This window comes from Mustela lutreola, chromosome 4, assembly GCF_030435805.1.
Source record: "Mustela lutreola isolate mMusLut2 chromosome 4, mMusLut2.pri, whole genome shotgun sequence".
Taxonomy (NCBI): domain Eukaryota; kingdom Metazoa; phylum Chordata; class Mammalia; order Carnivora; family Mustelidae; genus Mustela; species Mustela lutreola.
Window position 1 is genome coordinate 33245333 of NC_081293.1, and position 16356 is coordinate 33261688.

The 16356-nt window shown below is 40.3% G+C and overlaps 1 protein-coding gene across 2 annotated transcripts in view; it reads right to left on the bottom strand.

Moving 5' to 3' along the window:
• Positions 1–755: 755 nt before the first annotated feature.
• The window catches only part of LGI1 (leucine rich glioma inactivated 1), a 39151-nt gene continuing 23550 nt past the window's right edge, over positions 756–16356 (bottom strand). For both annotated transcript variants that reach the window (XM_059169422.1, XM_059169421.1), the window contains 4 exons: positions 8337–8408; positions 5179–5348; positions 4735–4899; positions 756–1940 (listed from right to left, as the gene is read on the bottom strand). In XM_059169422.1, coding sequence (XP_059025405.1) covers positions 1105–1940; positions 4735–4899; positions 5179–5348; positions 8337–8408 — 1243 coding nt within the window. In that variant the 3' untranslated portion in view covers positions 756–1104. The remainder of the gene's footprint in view (positions 1941–4734; positions 4900–5178; positions 5349–8336; positions 8409–16356) is intronic.

Here is a 16356-nt window from a genome sequence, read left to right on the forward strand (position 1 = left end):
TTAATAGGTACTCAATAAATAGGACTGACTAGATCAAAGGGACTTGTGAAGTTTATTATTACATTATAACAGGAGGACACAGATGCGTCTTCGAATGCAATTTTGAGAGCCTACCCTATAGGCACTATGCTAGGTGCTAACAAACCATGTTAACCGGGTGTAGAAATTTGGAAAATCAAACATGAGCCTCCTGCACACTCTGCAGCATGTCAGTAACATCCAAACTGATGTCTAGAAGTGAGGCTTCCTTGATAAGATTAAGAGGCCCACATATGGAGTGAATTTGAGGCATGTACTCTAAGGTTACCTCAATCAGCTCTCAGATGATTCTAGGGTCAGACACTTAGAAAGTCCTTAAGTAGCATTTTTAAAATTTAAAAACTTGACTTTCTCTTTGTCTCTAAGTTTTTTGAAGAATTTTTTTAGCTAGAGCTATCAGATAGGAAAAGGATGGATCTCACTATTCTTTATGTCAAATCAGGCTACTTGTAATAAGCAAATTTCTCTACCCCACTTTAAATTTGTCACCCTTTCACCACAAAATGTTCTTAAAAGCCGTCACCTTTGGAAACACCCTTGAATGTTCCAAATCCAAACAGCTGATAAACCTGTTCATAAATCTTGGGTAATGAATATCAGTGTTTCGTTTTCATTCCTTATCGTACCATAAGATAACATAACCCTATTGTATAACCTATTTCCTCAGTGTACCGTCACCGAGACTAAAACAACTGTAAATAATTACCTTTGGGATATGAAAGAAAATGTAAACATTTTATTTGGCAGTTTCTGAACACATGAATAAATAAATGGAAAAGTACATATTAATATTTCTTTTTGGAGTAACAGATACCATTAAACACTTATTTACACATCTTCACTGCAAAGAACAGTCACACAATTCAATTTTGTCTTATAAAAGGTCACTTCCCACACCACTGGACTGGACAGTTAAGGATGGAGATACTGGTAGTGCTTGGTTCTAGCAGTCTCAATGTTTGAAAGGCATTCATTTGCAAGTGTGATAAGAAGAGTCATCATGCATTGAGTTCATCCGGATCATGTACTGTAGAAAGTTTCTGGTGGCAGCCACAGAATTTGGTGTCATGCGCTTAAGTCAACTATGACATGTTTGTAAATCTGTGTATTTCCCTTAAAACTGGAAGCAAAAAGAAAATTACGCTTATTAATGGACACATGCGTGAATGATCTTGGTGCTTGAACATTTAATTCCTGAAATTTCACAAATTTGGCTTTCTCTGCATCCCAGTTATACACTTGCGTAAAGGAATAATCACTTCCAAGAATTGCATATTGGTAGTTATTTATCTGAAGAGGCTGGAACACCATGGACCCTCGTGATGGCATCCTCTGAATGTCCTGAAAGGAGGAACCTCCCCATTTCATTACTTTGGAATCACCAATGAATCTTGTCAAGCAAATGTACACGTCACCTTTCACCGAGAAGTGCTTGACGGCATAGACGTCCTCCATGTTAGGGATATCTGTTTGGTTAGTGAACAATTGCGTTGCTTTGTTCCACTGATAGATTACAGGACGCTGGGAGCTACTGGAAAGGATTAAGTGAGGCGTTCTGAGTGTCTGAGGTGTTCTGGCTATTTCTAGATATTCCACATCGGTGTCCCTGTACCACGCATGTAAGGATTGATGGGAGTAGAATCCATTTCCATTCCATTTATAAATGGTGGTAAAACCAGCTTTTGAGCTGTCAGCAACAACAAAGTACCAGTTGTTTTCAATCTTGAATGTTTCAATGTCATTGGGTTTTCGGATTTTGAGAATTTCAATATCCTGGATTTTTATAAATTTATTTGCAAAACTGTCTCGCTTATAGATGTGAGAGCCGCCAAACAGCTGGGCCACAATAACATAGAGCTGAGTTTCAATGACTATAGGCTTGCACACTACAGTGGATGTGCCTGGGAAAAGACAAATGAGAGATTAGTAGAATGGCCATCGTCTTCTGCAGCATGTAAACATGCAACCTGAAGCCATGCAACTTCTACCAAAATCAGCCTAGAATAAGGATTTCCTTGGTTGAATAGGCAAGGCCAATCTCCAAGGCCCAATGGCAGCAAGACCCTGAGGTTCTGTGCCTTTGTGCCTCACGAGGCCTTGTTACCAACAACTGAGTTGTCAAGTCACATCCAACCTGCACTAGACATTTAATAGGGCACACGGCTACTGCCCGAGTTTTCTCCTCTCACTACTTGCAGAAAGCAAGCATTGCTTTCCCTGACACATCATGAGTTAATTACAGTAATTCTAGTGAAAACTGCCACTTATTGAGCACCAGCTCTGCGCTTTGCCAAATCATCTCATTAAAAATTCCCAACAATCTGAAGAGATAAATATTATCCTTCCTTTTGCAGATGAGCAGACAGAAACTCAGACAGGTTCAGTGGTGCTAGGAGAAGGCAGAGTTGGGATTCAAATCCAAGTCTACCAGCGTCTCTATGCTTTTAACCCAATCTGTAGGGAGGTGAGCTATTCTAGGGTTTCCAACTTGGGCTAGGATCCCACAAGTTTCTAGAACCACCCTATAAAGTCTTAAGCAGTGATGTGGGTAGCCCATGATTCTACCTGTAATTGGTTTGTTCCTAGTGTGAAAGGGTTCTTGCTCTAAAAATAATGCGATTTTCCCCTAGGAAAGGACAAAGATGCTATTTGTCATTTACCTGAAGCTTAGGCTATTGGTGGCAAGAGAGAAGATAAGGAAGAGAAATTCTTGAGAAAAATGAAAGAGGGGTATAGTCACAAGTGATACTCCAGAGACTTCTTTTGAGAAATTTCAGAGACAATATGGATCAGTGTCCTTGCTCAGTATATCCTTTAAGTAAGAGTTTGGCATTTATCAGCAAATATAAATATCGGGGCGCCTGGGTGGCTCAGCGGGTTAAAGCCTCTGCCTTGGGCTCAGGTCATGGTCTCAGGGTCTTGGGATGGAGCCCCCCATCGGGCTCTCTGCTCAGCAGGGAGCCTGCATCCTCCTGTCTCTCTGCCTGCCTCTCTGCCTACTTGTGATCTCTCTCTCTGTCAAATAAATAAATAAAACCTTAAAAAAAAAAAAAAAGAAAATATAAATATCATTTATCAGCAAATATTGATTAGAGGGAGCTTGGCTCTAGGAAATCCAAAGCAAGCAAGGCAAATCTGGGGCCCAAGCCTTTTTTAACTTTAGGAGCTCCAAAGCAGTAAGTTCTGCATCAGCTCTTTCTACTAATTGATGAAATTATCCTATTTGTGACTCTTTTCAGAACTCAACTGGTTGTGTGACTTTGGGAAAGTCACTTAACTTCTCTGGAATTCAGTTTTCTCTTCTGTACAATGAGGGTTTGGCCTAGATCAGGAATGGCCACTAGACTTCAACCACGTATCAATATTGATCAACTGATGAGTTGGATAACTGTGCTGAGAAGGATTCGTAATCCTGTCTGCACTCCATAAGCAAGAGCACTGTGATTGATTAGGATGTCTTTCTGGGGTAAGGGAGGTCATAATGATGGCATATTGAGTATATATTTGTCATCTTAGACGAGATGATGTCCTCTGAAAGTCTGCATATATGTGATTCATTTCTCCTTCAAATGTTCATTCTAAGATTCATCTAGAATAATTGATGGACTATACACAGGTAAGAAGAACCTGGTTTAAACTGTACAAAGCTGCTGCAGTCCATTGGAAAACTCAGGGCACTTTGGGAGAAAGGGAAGTATGACCTTCCTCCTTGAGAAAGAAGGAGGTTTCTGGGAGGACCTCAGTTTGGAGAAGATCCCTTCACCTGGGCACCTTAGTCTAAAGCAAGGCCCAGACCTTTCCTGATCCTGTAAGCAGTGGGGTGGACAGCCACCAACACAACTGAGTTATAACTCTTCCCACCCAAGAAGTGTAATCTTTTACATAGAGGTTTGAATGCTCTCAGGAACAGATCTAAAGGTATTAGAAGCTAAAGCCGATGAAAACATTTTGGAGGGAGGCCCATATTCTAACTTATTTAAAAACCATTAAGTTGTTGAAATGAGAAGAAAAATTAAGAAGTCACATAAGTAAAAGTTTTCATGGAAGAAAAGTAGTTCCGAAGGTCAAATTAAATGCGCAAAACACTGGCAAGAGGCTTCATCACTGCTAGACTTCTCAGGGCCTCTAATGCATAATTATTATGAATCTCCAAGAGGGAGATACGGTTCACAGATTTATTGGACCAGAACCCCTTTTTGTGACAAGGAGTACATTAACATTTTGAGGGGGTCACTTTGTACAAAAGAGCTTGTGACTCATTGATCTAAAATAACATCTTTATTTTATAGATAAGAAAAAGGAAGTCCCAGTAAGGGTGAGTGGCTCACCCAGCTGGTTTGTGGCAGAACCTAGATTAAAACTCATGATTCCTTGTCCAATACTTTTCTTTTGAAGAAAAATAATTCACATTTGTCATTTACTATGCTATGTTCTATGCTGTTTCTTGAATATGTGATGACATTATCTTATGAATACATTATCTTCAACAACCCCATGAGTTAAGTATTATTATTCCCATTTACAAGTCAGGAAATCAAGGTTTAGTAAATCCCCAATCATTTAGTAAATGGTACGGATGGGGATTAAAGTACTCTAAGCATGGCCAAGCATCCCCCCATGCCAGTTGTCTTTTTCTGTTGCCCTCGGTCCAACCTGCTTAACTTCCTATTCAAAATACGGTCAGGCTTTTCATACCTGTAATGTTGTCATAATTTCGGAAGGTCTTTTCTACGTGGTCCCATTCAAGGAAGATGCACTTTCCGGTAAAAGGCTGAGCAATGACTACATACTCATCGTTCATATAAGAAAAAGTATCTATGGACAGTGATTGATAAGGCAGGTCTTGAGACTTTGCAAATTCTGCAAAAACAGGAAATGATGATGAATAACTGTGTGCTAATGCTTGCTTCATTCCTTGGCTAGATCTCAAACATCCTTAAGAGATACATTTATTTAAGAGAAATAGTAAAATGATAATTTTACTTTTCTTTTAAACCCACAAAGTTTTAATGCTTTATCATAAAAAATTAAAATTGGTCGTTCGGTTTTTAAAGATATTAAAAATATCAATTCCTGCACACACACAAAACGTAGCCCTTATTTTAGCTTTATGAGGTGGAATGATTTGGAATACATTACCTGTAATGATGCAATCAAAATCCTTGGGCGAGAGACTATTGATTTTGCGCTTCTTGTATTCTGGGGGACCTTCACAGTAGATGTCTTCAACAGTTGCATTGGTGTGGTCCAACCATTCCACTAGCCACTTGAGTTTACAGTCACAGTTAAATGAATTCCCTCTCAGGTCCCTGAAAGACAAACTTCAGTTGATTTTGCTGTATGAGGATCCTACCTACACAGGTATGACCTCTACTTCAGCAATTAACATATGCAGATTGCTTTTACCTGGCTTTACATCATGCTCCATCATCTACCTTGAACGTGACTGACAACTCACTTTGAATTCAAAGATATCCCACAGTGAGCACACTCTTGAATGCCACCCAGTCTATAGAACCTCATAAATATTTCCTTCTTGGATCAAAGGCAGCTCTGTTTAGAGCTGTGCTGTCCATAGAAATATAGTGTAAACTACATATGTAATTTAAAATTTTGTAGGAGCACCTGAGTGGCTCAGTCAGTTAAGCATCTCCCTTCAGCTCAGGTCATGATCTCAGGGTCCTGGAATCAAGCAGGCTCTCTGTTCAGTGGGGAATCTGTTTCTCCCTCTCCCTCTGCTCCCACTCATTCTCTCTCTCTCTCTCTCATTTAAATAAATAGATAAAACCTTAAATTTTTTTTTCTATATTTCTAAAAAAAGTAACAAGAAATAGGTGACATTAATTTTAATAATATATTAAAATAAGTTGGCATTTATTTTTAAATAATATATTTTATTTAATATCTCACACAAATCATTTAGCTGTGTAGCCAACAAACATTATTAATGAGGTATTTTATACTTTTAAAAAACATTAAATCTTTGTTGTTGTTTTTAAGTTTATTTATTTGTCAGAGAAAGAGAGAGCACAAGTGGGGGGGCAGCAGGCAGAGGCAGAGGCAGAGGGAGAAGCAGGCTCCCCACTGAGCAGGGAGCCTGATGCAGGACTTGATTCCAGGACCCCGGGATCATGACCTGAGCTGAATGCAAACACTCAACCAGCTGAGCCACCCAGGCATCCCCAAAATCTTAAGACTTTGGAGGCTAGTGTGTATTTTACACTTAGAGCATAACTCAGTTTGATGCTAAATTTTCATCAGAAGTATGTGATCTGTATTTAGATTTCATAAAATTTATACTCAGAAAAAAATAGTTTCACACATCCAAGTTGTTCCAAACATAATTAACTTTTGCAATAGCTGAACTGAGAATCAGTTTTTCAATTTAAATTTAGTTTTCTACTTAATTTTTTAAAAACTAAGTATGAATTTAAAGCTTTGTTCCTTAGTTACACTAGGAACACTGCTCGGTGACCACATGTGTGGCTACCATATTGGACAGAGCAGGTCTAGAGGACAGAATATAGTGCTTATTATATCATATTTAAATCAAGCGAACTATTTGCTTTTGCTCTTCCTCACAGATGTAATTCATCCTGATCCTATTCCATGGTCTACAAATTCAATTTTAATAGGAAATGACTTTGACACACCAGAGTTAACTCAGACATCCAGCAGCTCTTGTCTGTAATAAACTATACAGCACGATCGTTTAAATTTCCACATATGATCCTGACTCACCAAGTTTTCTGTTTATTTGCACTGCTTCTGTTCAGAAATTCCAGTTCCTTCCTAAAACCCTTCTTGGTCACACAGAATTCCCAAGATAGGTAATTGCCTAGTCTTCACACAGCACACAAATAATTTTTAAATGTTGAAGCATTTAAAAATGTTTTTGGGGGATACATTCAAGAAAACCAAGAAATCCATGAAAAGATAAGCTATCAAGGATCCTTGTACTTAGATAATTCTTGGTTTAGGCATATTAGAGTAGACCCAAGAGGCCAAACCCATTACGGGATTTCCTTAGAGACTGAGCCAATTTCAAGTGGGTTCTTTGTTGTTGTTGTTTTGGTTTTTGCTCATGTGTGGCACTGGCTGACAGAAGGATGGGCCAGAGGACAATGTCCAAATAAGCCATGGTATATCATCTAACTTTGAAGACCTTCCCAGGACTGACTTTATCTTCCAAGAATATTCTGACCCCAAATAATGACTGGCAAGTTTTCTGGGTGATTGTAAACCAGAACAGCTAACTGTGATCTGTCTGAGACTTTTTGGTAGTGTCTTTCTTCTGGTACTCTCTTGCAAATAAGCCATCATTCAGGACTTGGGGTACCAGGCACTGAGGAGGGGCTGGGGAAATACCACAAGGAACACATACAGTTTTCCATTAGCTTATTGATTTGAAGTTAAATACTTTAGGAGAAAATACTTGACTCAGATCTTTTGTTATTGGAGAAAAGTTGTTTTGAACATATATTCTATAGAAAAGTACCTGAGTTGATTAAAAAAAAAAAAAAACAAACCTTTATGTTTACATATATCCTTTCATTTTTCCTATATCTACCTTATAACCATTTAAATACCCTTCTAATGTCTGGAAGGCACTTAATGAAGCTAAATTGCTTTTGAGAGATAGGCATATATTACTTGCTTTGTTTACAGCAAAATATACAAATTCCTTACAAAGATCTTTCACTCTGAGGCTTAAAAGTCAAAGTTTGAAAGCTCTTTTGTTTGAAAAAGGGTCAAAAATAATTAAGTTCATTCCCTTCCTGGGGCTTAAGCCAAATTCCTGGGGATTAAGCCTAGAGTTGTTGTTCAGTCTAAGGAGAGAAAAGGCAAACTTGCCTCCCTTCCCCCACTTCCTGCTCCATTTCTCTGTTGACTGACCAACCCATGGGTGTAACCTTTCATCTGTACTCGGTCAGTTTCCCAGACTCCTTTATGTTTTTCCTTTGTAGCCCCATTTCCTGGACCTCATGAGGAAAAAGGCATCTTGAAATTTCACTTGGGGCCTCCTCTTCCCACCCCCTCAAAGTCCCTTATCAGTGCTCCCACCCATAAGACACACACTTTGCCCCATGGAAAGTCTGGGCACTATATATTCAGATTATAGAATATATATTTTGAGTCTTTACGATAGAAGACTCAAAAATTTAAGCAAATTTAAAATTTAAATTATAAAATTATAGTTTAATTTTAAAGCCAATTACAAATTCTAAAAATTAATACTAAGTTTCTTTGTTAACTATTGTAAATTAATTAATCAGTGATGTCTTAGATCCTCTTACACATTTGTTAAAGAATCCAGGCCTTTGAAAATATCTTTTGGTAATGTCTGGAGATTGTTGTTTGCGAGGCTCCTGGGGAAAAAAAAAAAAAGAGTGATGTAAACTGTAATCAAACTAAATAGATGCATTTTATGATAAAACTTAATTATGAATCCTTTTTATTCTTTCCTGACTATACTAAATTAGTTGCAGTACCTTTTTTATTTCTTCTAAGATACTACTCAGATTCCTACTATTGTATATTCAATTCTTGGTCTCTTTGCTTCAGTGCTCACTCAGTATTTATGGCATTTTCTATGTATTATGGCAAAAAAGAAGCTAACAAACCAGTAACAAAGTGGTATTGGACATTGATCTTTTTATGTAGAATGGAAGATGATATTCATACTCTTAGACATTCAGTCTAGGAGATGTGTCCCAAATGATGACTAACTAAATGGGTGACAGTGCCCATTTCATCTCACACTCAGCCTGTCCCTGCTCCTCCCTCTCTCCTTCTCACTTGCTCTAGACAGTGGCCAAACTCCCAACTAATAGTGCCAGTAGCTCTAGAGTTTGGGGACCTGTCTAACCTATCCCCCTGCCAGCACATCCTTTCTTCTTTCCAAAGTATATACTCCCTTTTTATATTTTTCTTTTCTTTTAGTTCCATTCATTTGACCTCAGAAAACAACTTTGTCACATATGTCCATCCCTCCATCCATCTTCTTTAAACATTTCTTTTCCTTTTCTTCCAGTTCTTATTTTACTGCACAGGAACTGTTTTCTCTTTCCCTTTCTATTTGTTCTTTCGTGAGTCACTAGAATAATTCTAATCAAAGCTAATGAGTAAGGAGTAGTCCTGATGGTATCAAGAAAAGGGAAATGTGTCCATATGGCAGAAGTGTGGACATAACAGTAGGAAGGGATGTAGATTCTGATAATTTTCTATTTTTAACCAGTATTGTGTGTGTGTATGTGCACCCATATCGGTTATATACTTTTCTAATGAAATTTTTTCACACAAAAAAAATAAAAACTAGGGTGCCTGGGTGGCTCAGTGGGTTAGGCCGCTGCCTTCGGCTCAGGTCATGATCTCAGGGTCCTGGGATCGAGTCCCGCATCGGGCTCTCTGCTCAGCAGGGAGCCTGCTTCCTCCTCTCTCTCTCTGCCTGCCTCTCTGCCTACTTGTGATCTCTGTCAGATAAATAAATAAAATCTTTTTAAAAAAAAAGATTTAAAAAAATAAAAACTAAACTGAAACAAAAAAAGCGTACATTGTTGGCCTCCAAAGTCCTTGAAAATTCTCTCAAATTCCATTTAAAAGACTCTCAAAACTCTTCTGTCTTCTACCTGCTTAATTAATATGAGATTTCTCAAGTGCAAACATTCAAGACTTTTAAAACCTATTTTTAAGTTCATTATGTTGTTTTCTTGAGTTTTAGAAATTACGACTAGGTTGGAAACCTCTTTTCAATGAACCTTGGAACTTAAGAATGGGAACTGAATCAGAATGTTCCCGTCTCAGTGATGGTCTATTATGTAAAGAAGGGCACTGCTTTGGAGCCATTCTGAGCTCGGTTTGAATTCTGATGCCACTACTTCCTGGCTGTGTGACTTTAATTCTGAATCTGCTTCAGGACTCAATATTTTCATTTTTTTAGGGGGAGGTGATAATACCTCATGTCACAAGAAAGTTAGGGAGAGTAGATAAGATAACTCCGGATGGTACCTGGCATCTGGTCTATTCTCAATAAAGGGCGGCAGGGAGGAAGGGGAAATGAAAAGAAGGAGAAGAGCTTGCCTAAGAAATAATATTTAGAAAACTGGCTATATGAAAGAAACACTATGACTGCAGTGGTATTAGGATTAATAAAATGTTGCTAAAGAAGACTTTTCAAAGATTTTATTTATTTATTTGACAGAGAGACCCAGCGAGAGAGGAACATAAGCAGAGAGAGTAGGAGAAACAGGCTTCCCCCCAAGCAGGGAGCCCGATGCGGGGCTTGATCTGGGAACCCTGGGATCACAACCTGAGCCAAAGGCAGACGCTCAACTGACTAAGCCCACCAAAAATGGTGCCCCATTTTTTCAAAATGTATTTTTTAAAGATTTTATTTATTTATTAGAGATAGAGAGTGAGAGAGAACGTGAGATAGGAGAAGGTCAGAGGGAGAAGCAGACTCCCTGTGGAGCTGGGAGCCTGATACAGGACTCAAACCTAGGACTCTGGGATCATGACCTGAGCTGAAAGCAGTTGCTTAGCCAATTGAGCCACCCAGGCACCCTAAGGACTTTTCAAGAGAATGTCTCTATAATTCACCTTTCTGCCTAGTGGTTGAAAGAAGAGAACTCCTTGTGGCTTGGTCTAGTCCTGAATCACTCCCAAGTTATGTGTCTCAATTTATTTTCTAGCACGATGTGTCTTAAAGTTCCCAGGTGAACTTCTAAGTGGATGAAACCAACTACAACTGGTTGTAAAACACAAGTTTGAAGGAGGCTCTGTCACAGGACAGCGGGCATGTGATGAAGAAACAGTCAAGTCCTGAATTATTACTGCCAGCAGGGCTGCCCAGGAAGAAGCACCATGTTTGCAATGCTGCCCAAGGCAGTTCTTTTATTTTTATTCTTTTTTCCAAGGTAGTTGTTTTGAACAATGAGCAAATTTGGGAGTTCCACTTCCTGCCCAGAGGATAGAGCTCTAGGCCTCACATACCTAACATGAAGGCCAACCACATAAGCAGCTGCTAAGACACGGACTTGGAGCTACAAGACTTTTGGGGTGGAGAGACATCATTTTTCCATGACAGGATGGGTGACTTTTAAGTCAACAAAGTTGGGGGCTGGGACTGATGAAGGCAGGCTAGCCTTCTTGGGCTGTAAAATGAGGCTTTATGCCTTTTGAGGGCTTCTTATAACAGGGAGGCTCTCACTCTGGGGACCAGAGGGTGGCGGAGGCAGAGCACCATGAGGGGTGCCAGAGGCAGAAATGGTGGATGGATTTACCGCACTTAGTGTGACTTGTTTCGCTGTTCCACTGCCAAAATTCAGTGAAATACTGGTTCACAGTGGACTGTTTCTGAACAACATAGGAGGGAGCTTCACGCCTAGGTTTGATGAGAAGTAGGCATGAGAAGTCTGCCTGGACTCCTAAAAGAGGCAGAAACATGAGGAAGACAGACCCAGAAAGGAGAAGAAGGCTTCCGAGGCCCAGGAAGAGGAGTTGAGACAGCTTCCCAAAAGTCTTTGGCAGGCCTCAGTGACAGGGTTACATTTGCATAAGAAGAAAGCAGGCAGCAGGGACTGGAGCAGAGAATGTTTTAGGAAAACAATGCTGATAAAGCTGGGAATTACTCTGCAAAACAAATGTAAAGGGCCCTGACATAAATCACCCTTCCACTGGGGGCTGATGGGTCAACAGTGAAGGATACAAAAGGCACACGGGAGTTCAGCAGAATCTGCAAAGTTAAGAAGAGACCAATGAAATGCCTCCACACGTTAATTAGCTGGCCAGTTAGGAATATTTACCAATTTACCAAGTGAAGAGAGTTGGAATTATTTTAAGACCCACTTCCACTGGGGAAAGATATTTAATCTAGCATTATCCCTAGGAGAAGAGAATTGGAAACAACCTACATGTCCATTAATAAGGGATTGTGTAAGTAAATGATGATTTATACTTAACATGGACTATTTTGCAGGAGATTTTAAAACATGAGGTAGATCTCTATGATTTGACACAGAATGATGCCTAAAAGAAAAAAAAGGTAAACTGGAGAGTAGGATATAGAGGGTAATCCCACATGAGGAGGGAGGATACATGTCTAACAATGCATAAAGAAAAATCTGGAAGGAGAATCATTTTTTTTACATTTGGAATATTTCGCTTTTGCTATATAAACATCCAGATTGTGACAGTTTTTATCATCAAGCATGTATTATTATTTTAAATTCAGAAGGAACAAAGAATAAAGTTGAGGTTTGAAACAGACGCCATTGCTGAGTATTTGTGTATGGAATGGTTCTGTCCAGTGAAGATTTAGTGATTCTAAATCAATTATTTTACTTCACTCACAAAGTCCCAAAGTAACCAGGCTGGAGTGTGAGGGACTGTCAGGGTCAGCATGCAGGGATCCGAGTGGTCCGATGATGTCTTGTTTTTCTCACAAGATTTCCACATGGCATCAGGCCCTCATCATCTGGGGAAATTAAGGACTGCAGTCAGTCCAGACGTGGAGCCATTTCTCTGGGTTCCTTGCCTCAGCTGAAACTCAGCTTCGAGGGGGGACTGGAGCTTCAAAAATCATCATGGGCATCTCAAGGCTTAAGGTGTCTTCTCTTAGGGGGTGGGGATGCGGGTGAGGGGACTCCTGAGGGCTCTGCGTCAGAGCTGCCAGGAAGAAAAAGTAGCAAGGCCCTGATGCTCCCTGAAGCCTGCTCAGCTTTGGTCATTAGATGATAAGAGTGAAGATCTGGTGCCTATGAGTTAAACAGCTGGAGAGACTGAGGTAGCATTTCATGGGTTAGGGTTGGGGTTTTTAGGCTTGATGTTAGGATCGTTGGATTCTTCAGATTCCATCTCGGTATTGAGTCTTGCTACTGGAAAGCAAAATGGACAATCTAATGCATTCAATTTTTTTCACTTTCTCCTTTCCCTCCGTTGTCCCCACAGCTTCACAGAGTAATAGCTTCATGTCATTATTCCCTTTCCCCTAATAGATGCTCTGGTTGAAACATGTTCTGTGTCTTTTGTAAAACTGGCTGTCAGTCTCGTCCTCAGCATCACTGAGAGCAGTGTGGTGGTTTGGGGTCCAGCTTGGTCTCAAGTGGACAAGGGCTTCCATTTGAGCGTCCTCATTCTCAGGAGTGTGCCTTTTCCCAACTTAATTTCACCTCTCTTGGTTTTTGTCTCTATCTGCCAAACTGAGTAAAGAATACCAATTTCCTTTATTGTGAAAATTAACACACACAACTGCTAGTATTTTTTATATACACACTACTGAAATGGATTCCAGGGAAAATTTTGGCATCTGCAGATGAATATTTAAGCCTATGTCAGATAATCAAGACTATAAAACTAATCTATTTCTTTGTTATTGTCAAAACCAGTAATATTTAATGCCTAAGCACTTTTAAATGCTCAATTCAGGAGCTGAGATCATCTATTCTCTTTGCCTCTCTAAGTAGACAGAACTCTATGCCTTAGTATTTTTAAGCATCTCATCATTTACTGATACATTTTATATATATTAGTGATATATATATAACTGGCATATATATATTTTCTGATATATGTACACACACATATATATACACATGCATACATATATACTATATATGTAATAATGCTTATTATTTCTTCAAGAAAATTTGGAAAGTGTAAAAATTATTTTTTAAAGGATGAAATAATAATCATCCTGGAAGAAGTAATCACTATAAAGATTTTGTCATATTTTCTCTTACTCCTTACTAGAGAGTCCATCTCATGAGGGATATTTATGTGGAAAGCAAGTGATTCCAGAGAGGCATGCTATTGGGTCCTGAAGGTCTAGAGACCTTCTTCTCTTCCCTTTTTCTTTCTGGTCCAGAGTGAGAGGGCTTGAAAGAGTGTGAGCCTGAATTGGTGTGGGGGACCTCCTTCCTCTTCAAAAGTCTGCTAGGTAGGCAAGGGTCAAATCCATGCTGGATTTTAAAACCAAATACAAGTATTATTAGGAAGAAGACGAAGACAAATTAGAAGGCTGATGGAGAGAGAGGCAAGGAGTCGGACGTGGCCACCTGAACTGTCAGGAAAAGTCATTCTGCATGTGGTATGACTGAAGGGAATCCTGGCGAGCATCCAAGCCGACCCCCTGTCTGTCCATCCTCTCCAGGGCTCTTTGGATTGGGGAGCAGCCAGGGGTGAGGCGGGGGCGGATGTGGAGGGGGAGGTGGAAATGACATGGTCCAGGAATGACATATCAGGGTTTGAGCTCTGGCTGTTTTCTTTTCTCCAAAGTGAACGATCACTTGGTCAGAATCAACTACAAGTTCTATTCTAGCTCTTAAATCACATATTTATGCTTTTCACCATGAAAGGCTATGGCTTCATCTTTAATAATTAGGAAATGATATGAGGAGAGCCAACACCCTAAGCCATGCCATTTAGAGACAATGAATTTGACCAGAGGTTTTGGTAGGGAGTAGGAGTGCACTAGAATGTCTGAGTGGGGAGCGGACAGAACCGATCAGCAGGAGTGAAGAGGAGGCAAGGGAAGGTTTGAGGATGTATTTCATCCATGTTAATTTTTTCTAGGTTGATTCGGTAGCAAGTCCTGGAAGGATGCTCTTCTTACCACCAGATTCCTAGTACCTGGCACAAAGTAAGCCCTCAGTAGACACTTTGAAAGGAATGAATGAATGGGGCAGGCTGGAATGGTGGAGAGGAAGGGCAGCAATCTAGACAAAGAAGAGAGTGGAGGAGAATGCTTAGACCCCCTTATACCGAGACACTGAGTTAGGAAGAAAGTGCAAACCCTGTGAACTGCCCTTGCCACCCGCCTGCCCCCGTCACATGGACCTGCTGCTCTCAACATGCCCTCCCGCCTCATTGCCTCCCCATGGCAACCATTCCAAAGCAATGTGGAGGCTCTTTCAAGGTGCCTTCCACAAAGCATAAGAAACATTTTTTAAGACACAAGGAAACTGTCCAACTAAACATCTAGTTGCCTTGATACTAGCTGAGTGGGGTCAAGCATTCCCAATGGCAGACAGTCTGTCCTTCCCAGCAGAGGGGATGACCATTTCCTCCACTTTGGTGTCTTCCTGGTTTACCTGAGAAAACCTCTGATGATGACTGTGGAACCTACTGGAAAGTCTCCTCCCTGAGGCAGAGCAGACTGGCTCCAACAGCACGTTTGTTTCAGTGCCGCCGGGCTCTGCTGCTAAGAAAGCAGCGCCCACAGCCATCTGGGGTGCTCCCAGCCTCCCTGCCGTGCAGATTCCCAGCTGCAGTCGGTGTCTCACTGAATTTGCGGCGGTTCAAGTGCAGTTATTTTAATTTCATACAGAATGTTTAAAGGGGATGAAAACACTGCAGCATTTGGAATCCTGATCCAGGACCCATAGAGGTTAGGCAGGCCATTTTAGTTGATTTTTCTGTAATGGTGTTTCCTACCTACCAGGCTCTGTTCTAAGCACTTCGCATAGATTTAATCATTTGATCTTAGGACAACCTTAGGAGCGAGGTACTCCTAAGCACCTTCTTATCCCCTGTCTCCCTGTTTTTACAGATTATTGTTATCACTCCCATTTTACCCATAAGGAATTCTGAGGCCCAGTGAAGCTAAGTGGCTATCCCACAGCTATCAGGCTTGAAACCCAGGGGGTCTGGTGGCAGAGCTCACCCTCAGCCACTACCCTGCACTGCCTCTTTACCTGTATGTCATCGTGAAGGCTGAAAGGAAGACATCCTGCCTGCCTGACTGGGAACATACAGGCATCTTGAGGTTGGGGACTGCTATATGCACCTTTTGGGTCCCCCACTTCTAAGCAACCAGCAGGGGCTCTGCAACACATCTAGATTGATGACAATTTTCCCCAAATATTTTTATACATGCATGCCAACAGTCCTGCCCCTACTGGGCTTCAGTCACAGTGACACATACGTGATACCAAAGGAAATCATTACCAAGAAGGCTCATGGGTGTTAACAGAAAGTAATAGATATAATGTTTAGAGACTTTTGTCATCATTGGCCATAAACTATTTTTAATGCATTTTCACCCTGTAATTTCAAAAGTAATACACAGCCAGCAGAAAAATTCAAACCTTGTCGATATATATAAACTATTCAAACATTAACGTCAAACACATATAACATAGGGACAGTAATCCAAAATAAAATAATAAATAGAGGGTCCCAGGATTTGACTGGCATTGTAAGGACTGAAATGTAAGGAATTCTCCCTTTTCTGAAAGCTAGCTTGAGGGGAAGGGGGTATATATAGTATAGTAAGTTGTCTATAATTCTCTTTTTAGGAGTTAAGTCTCCTGAGATAAA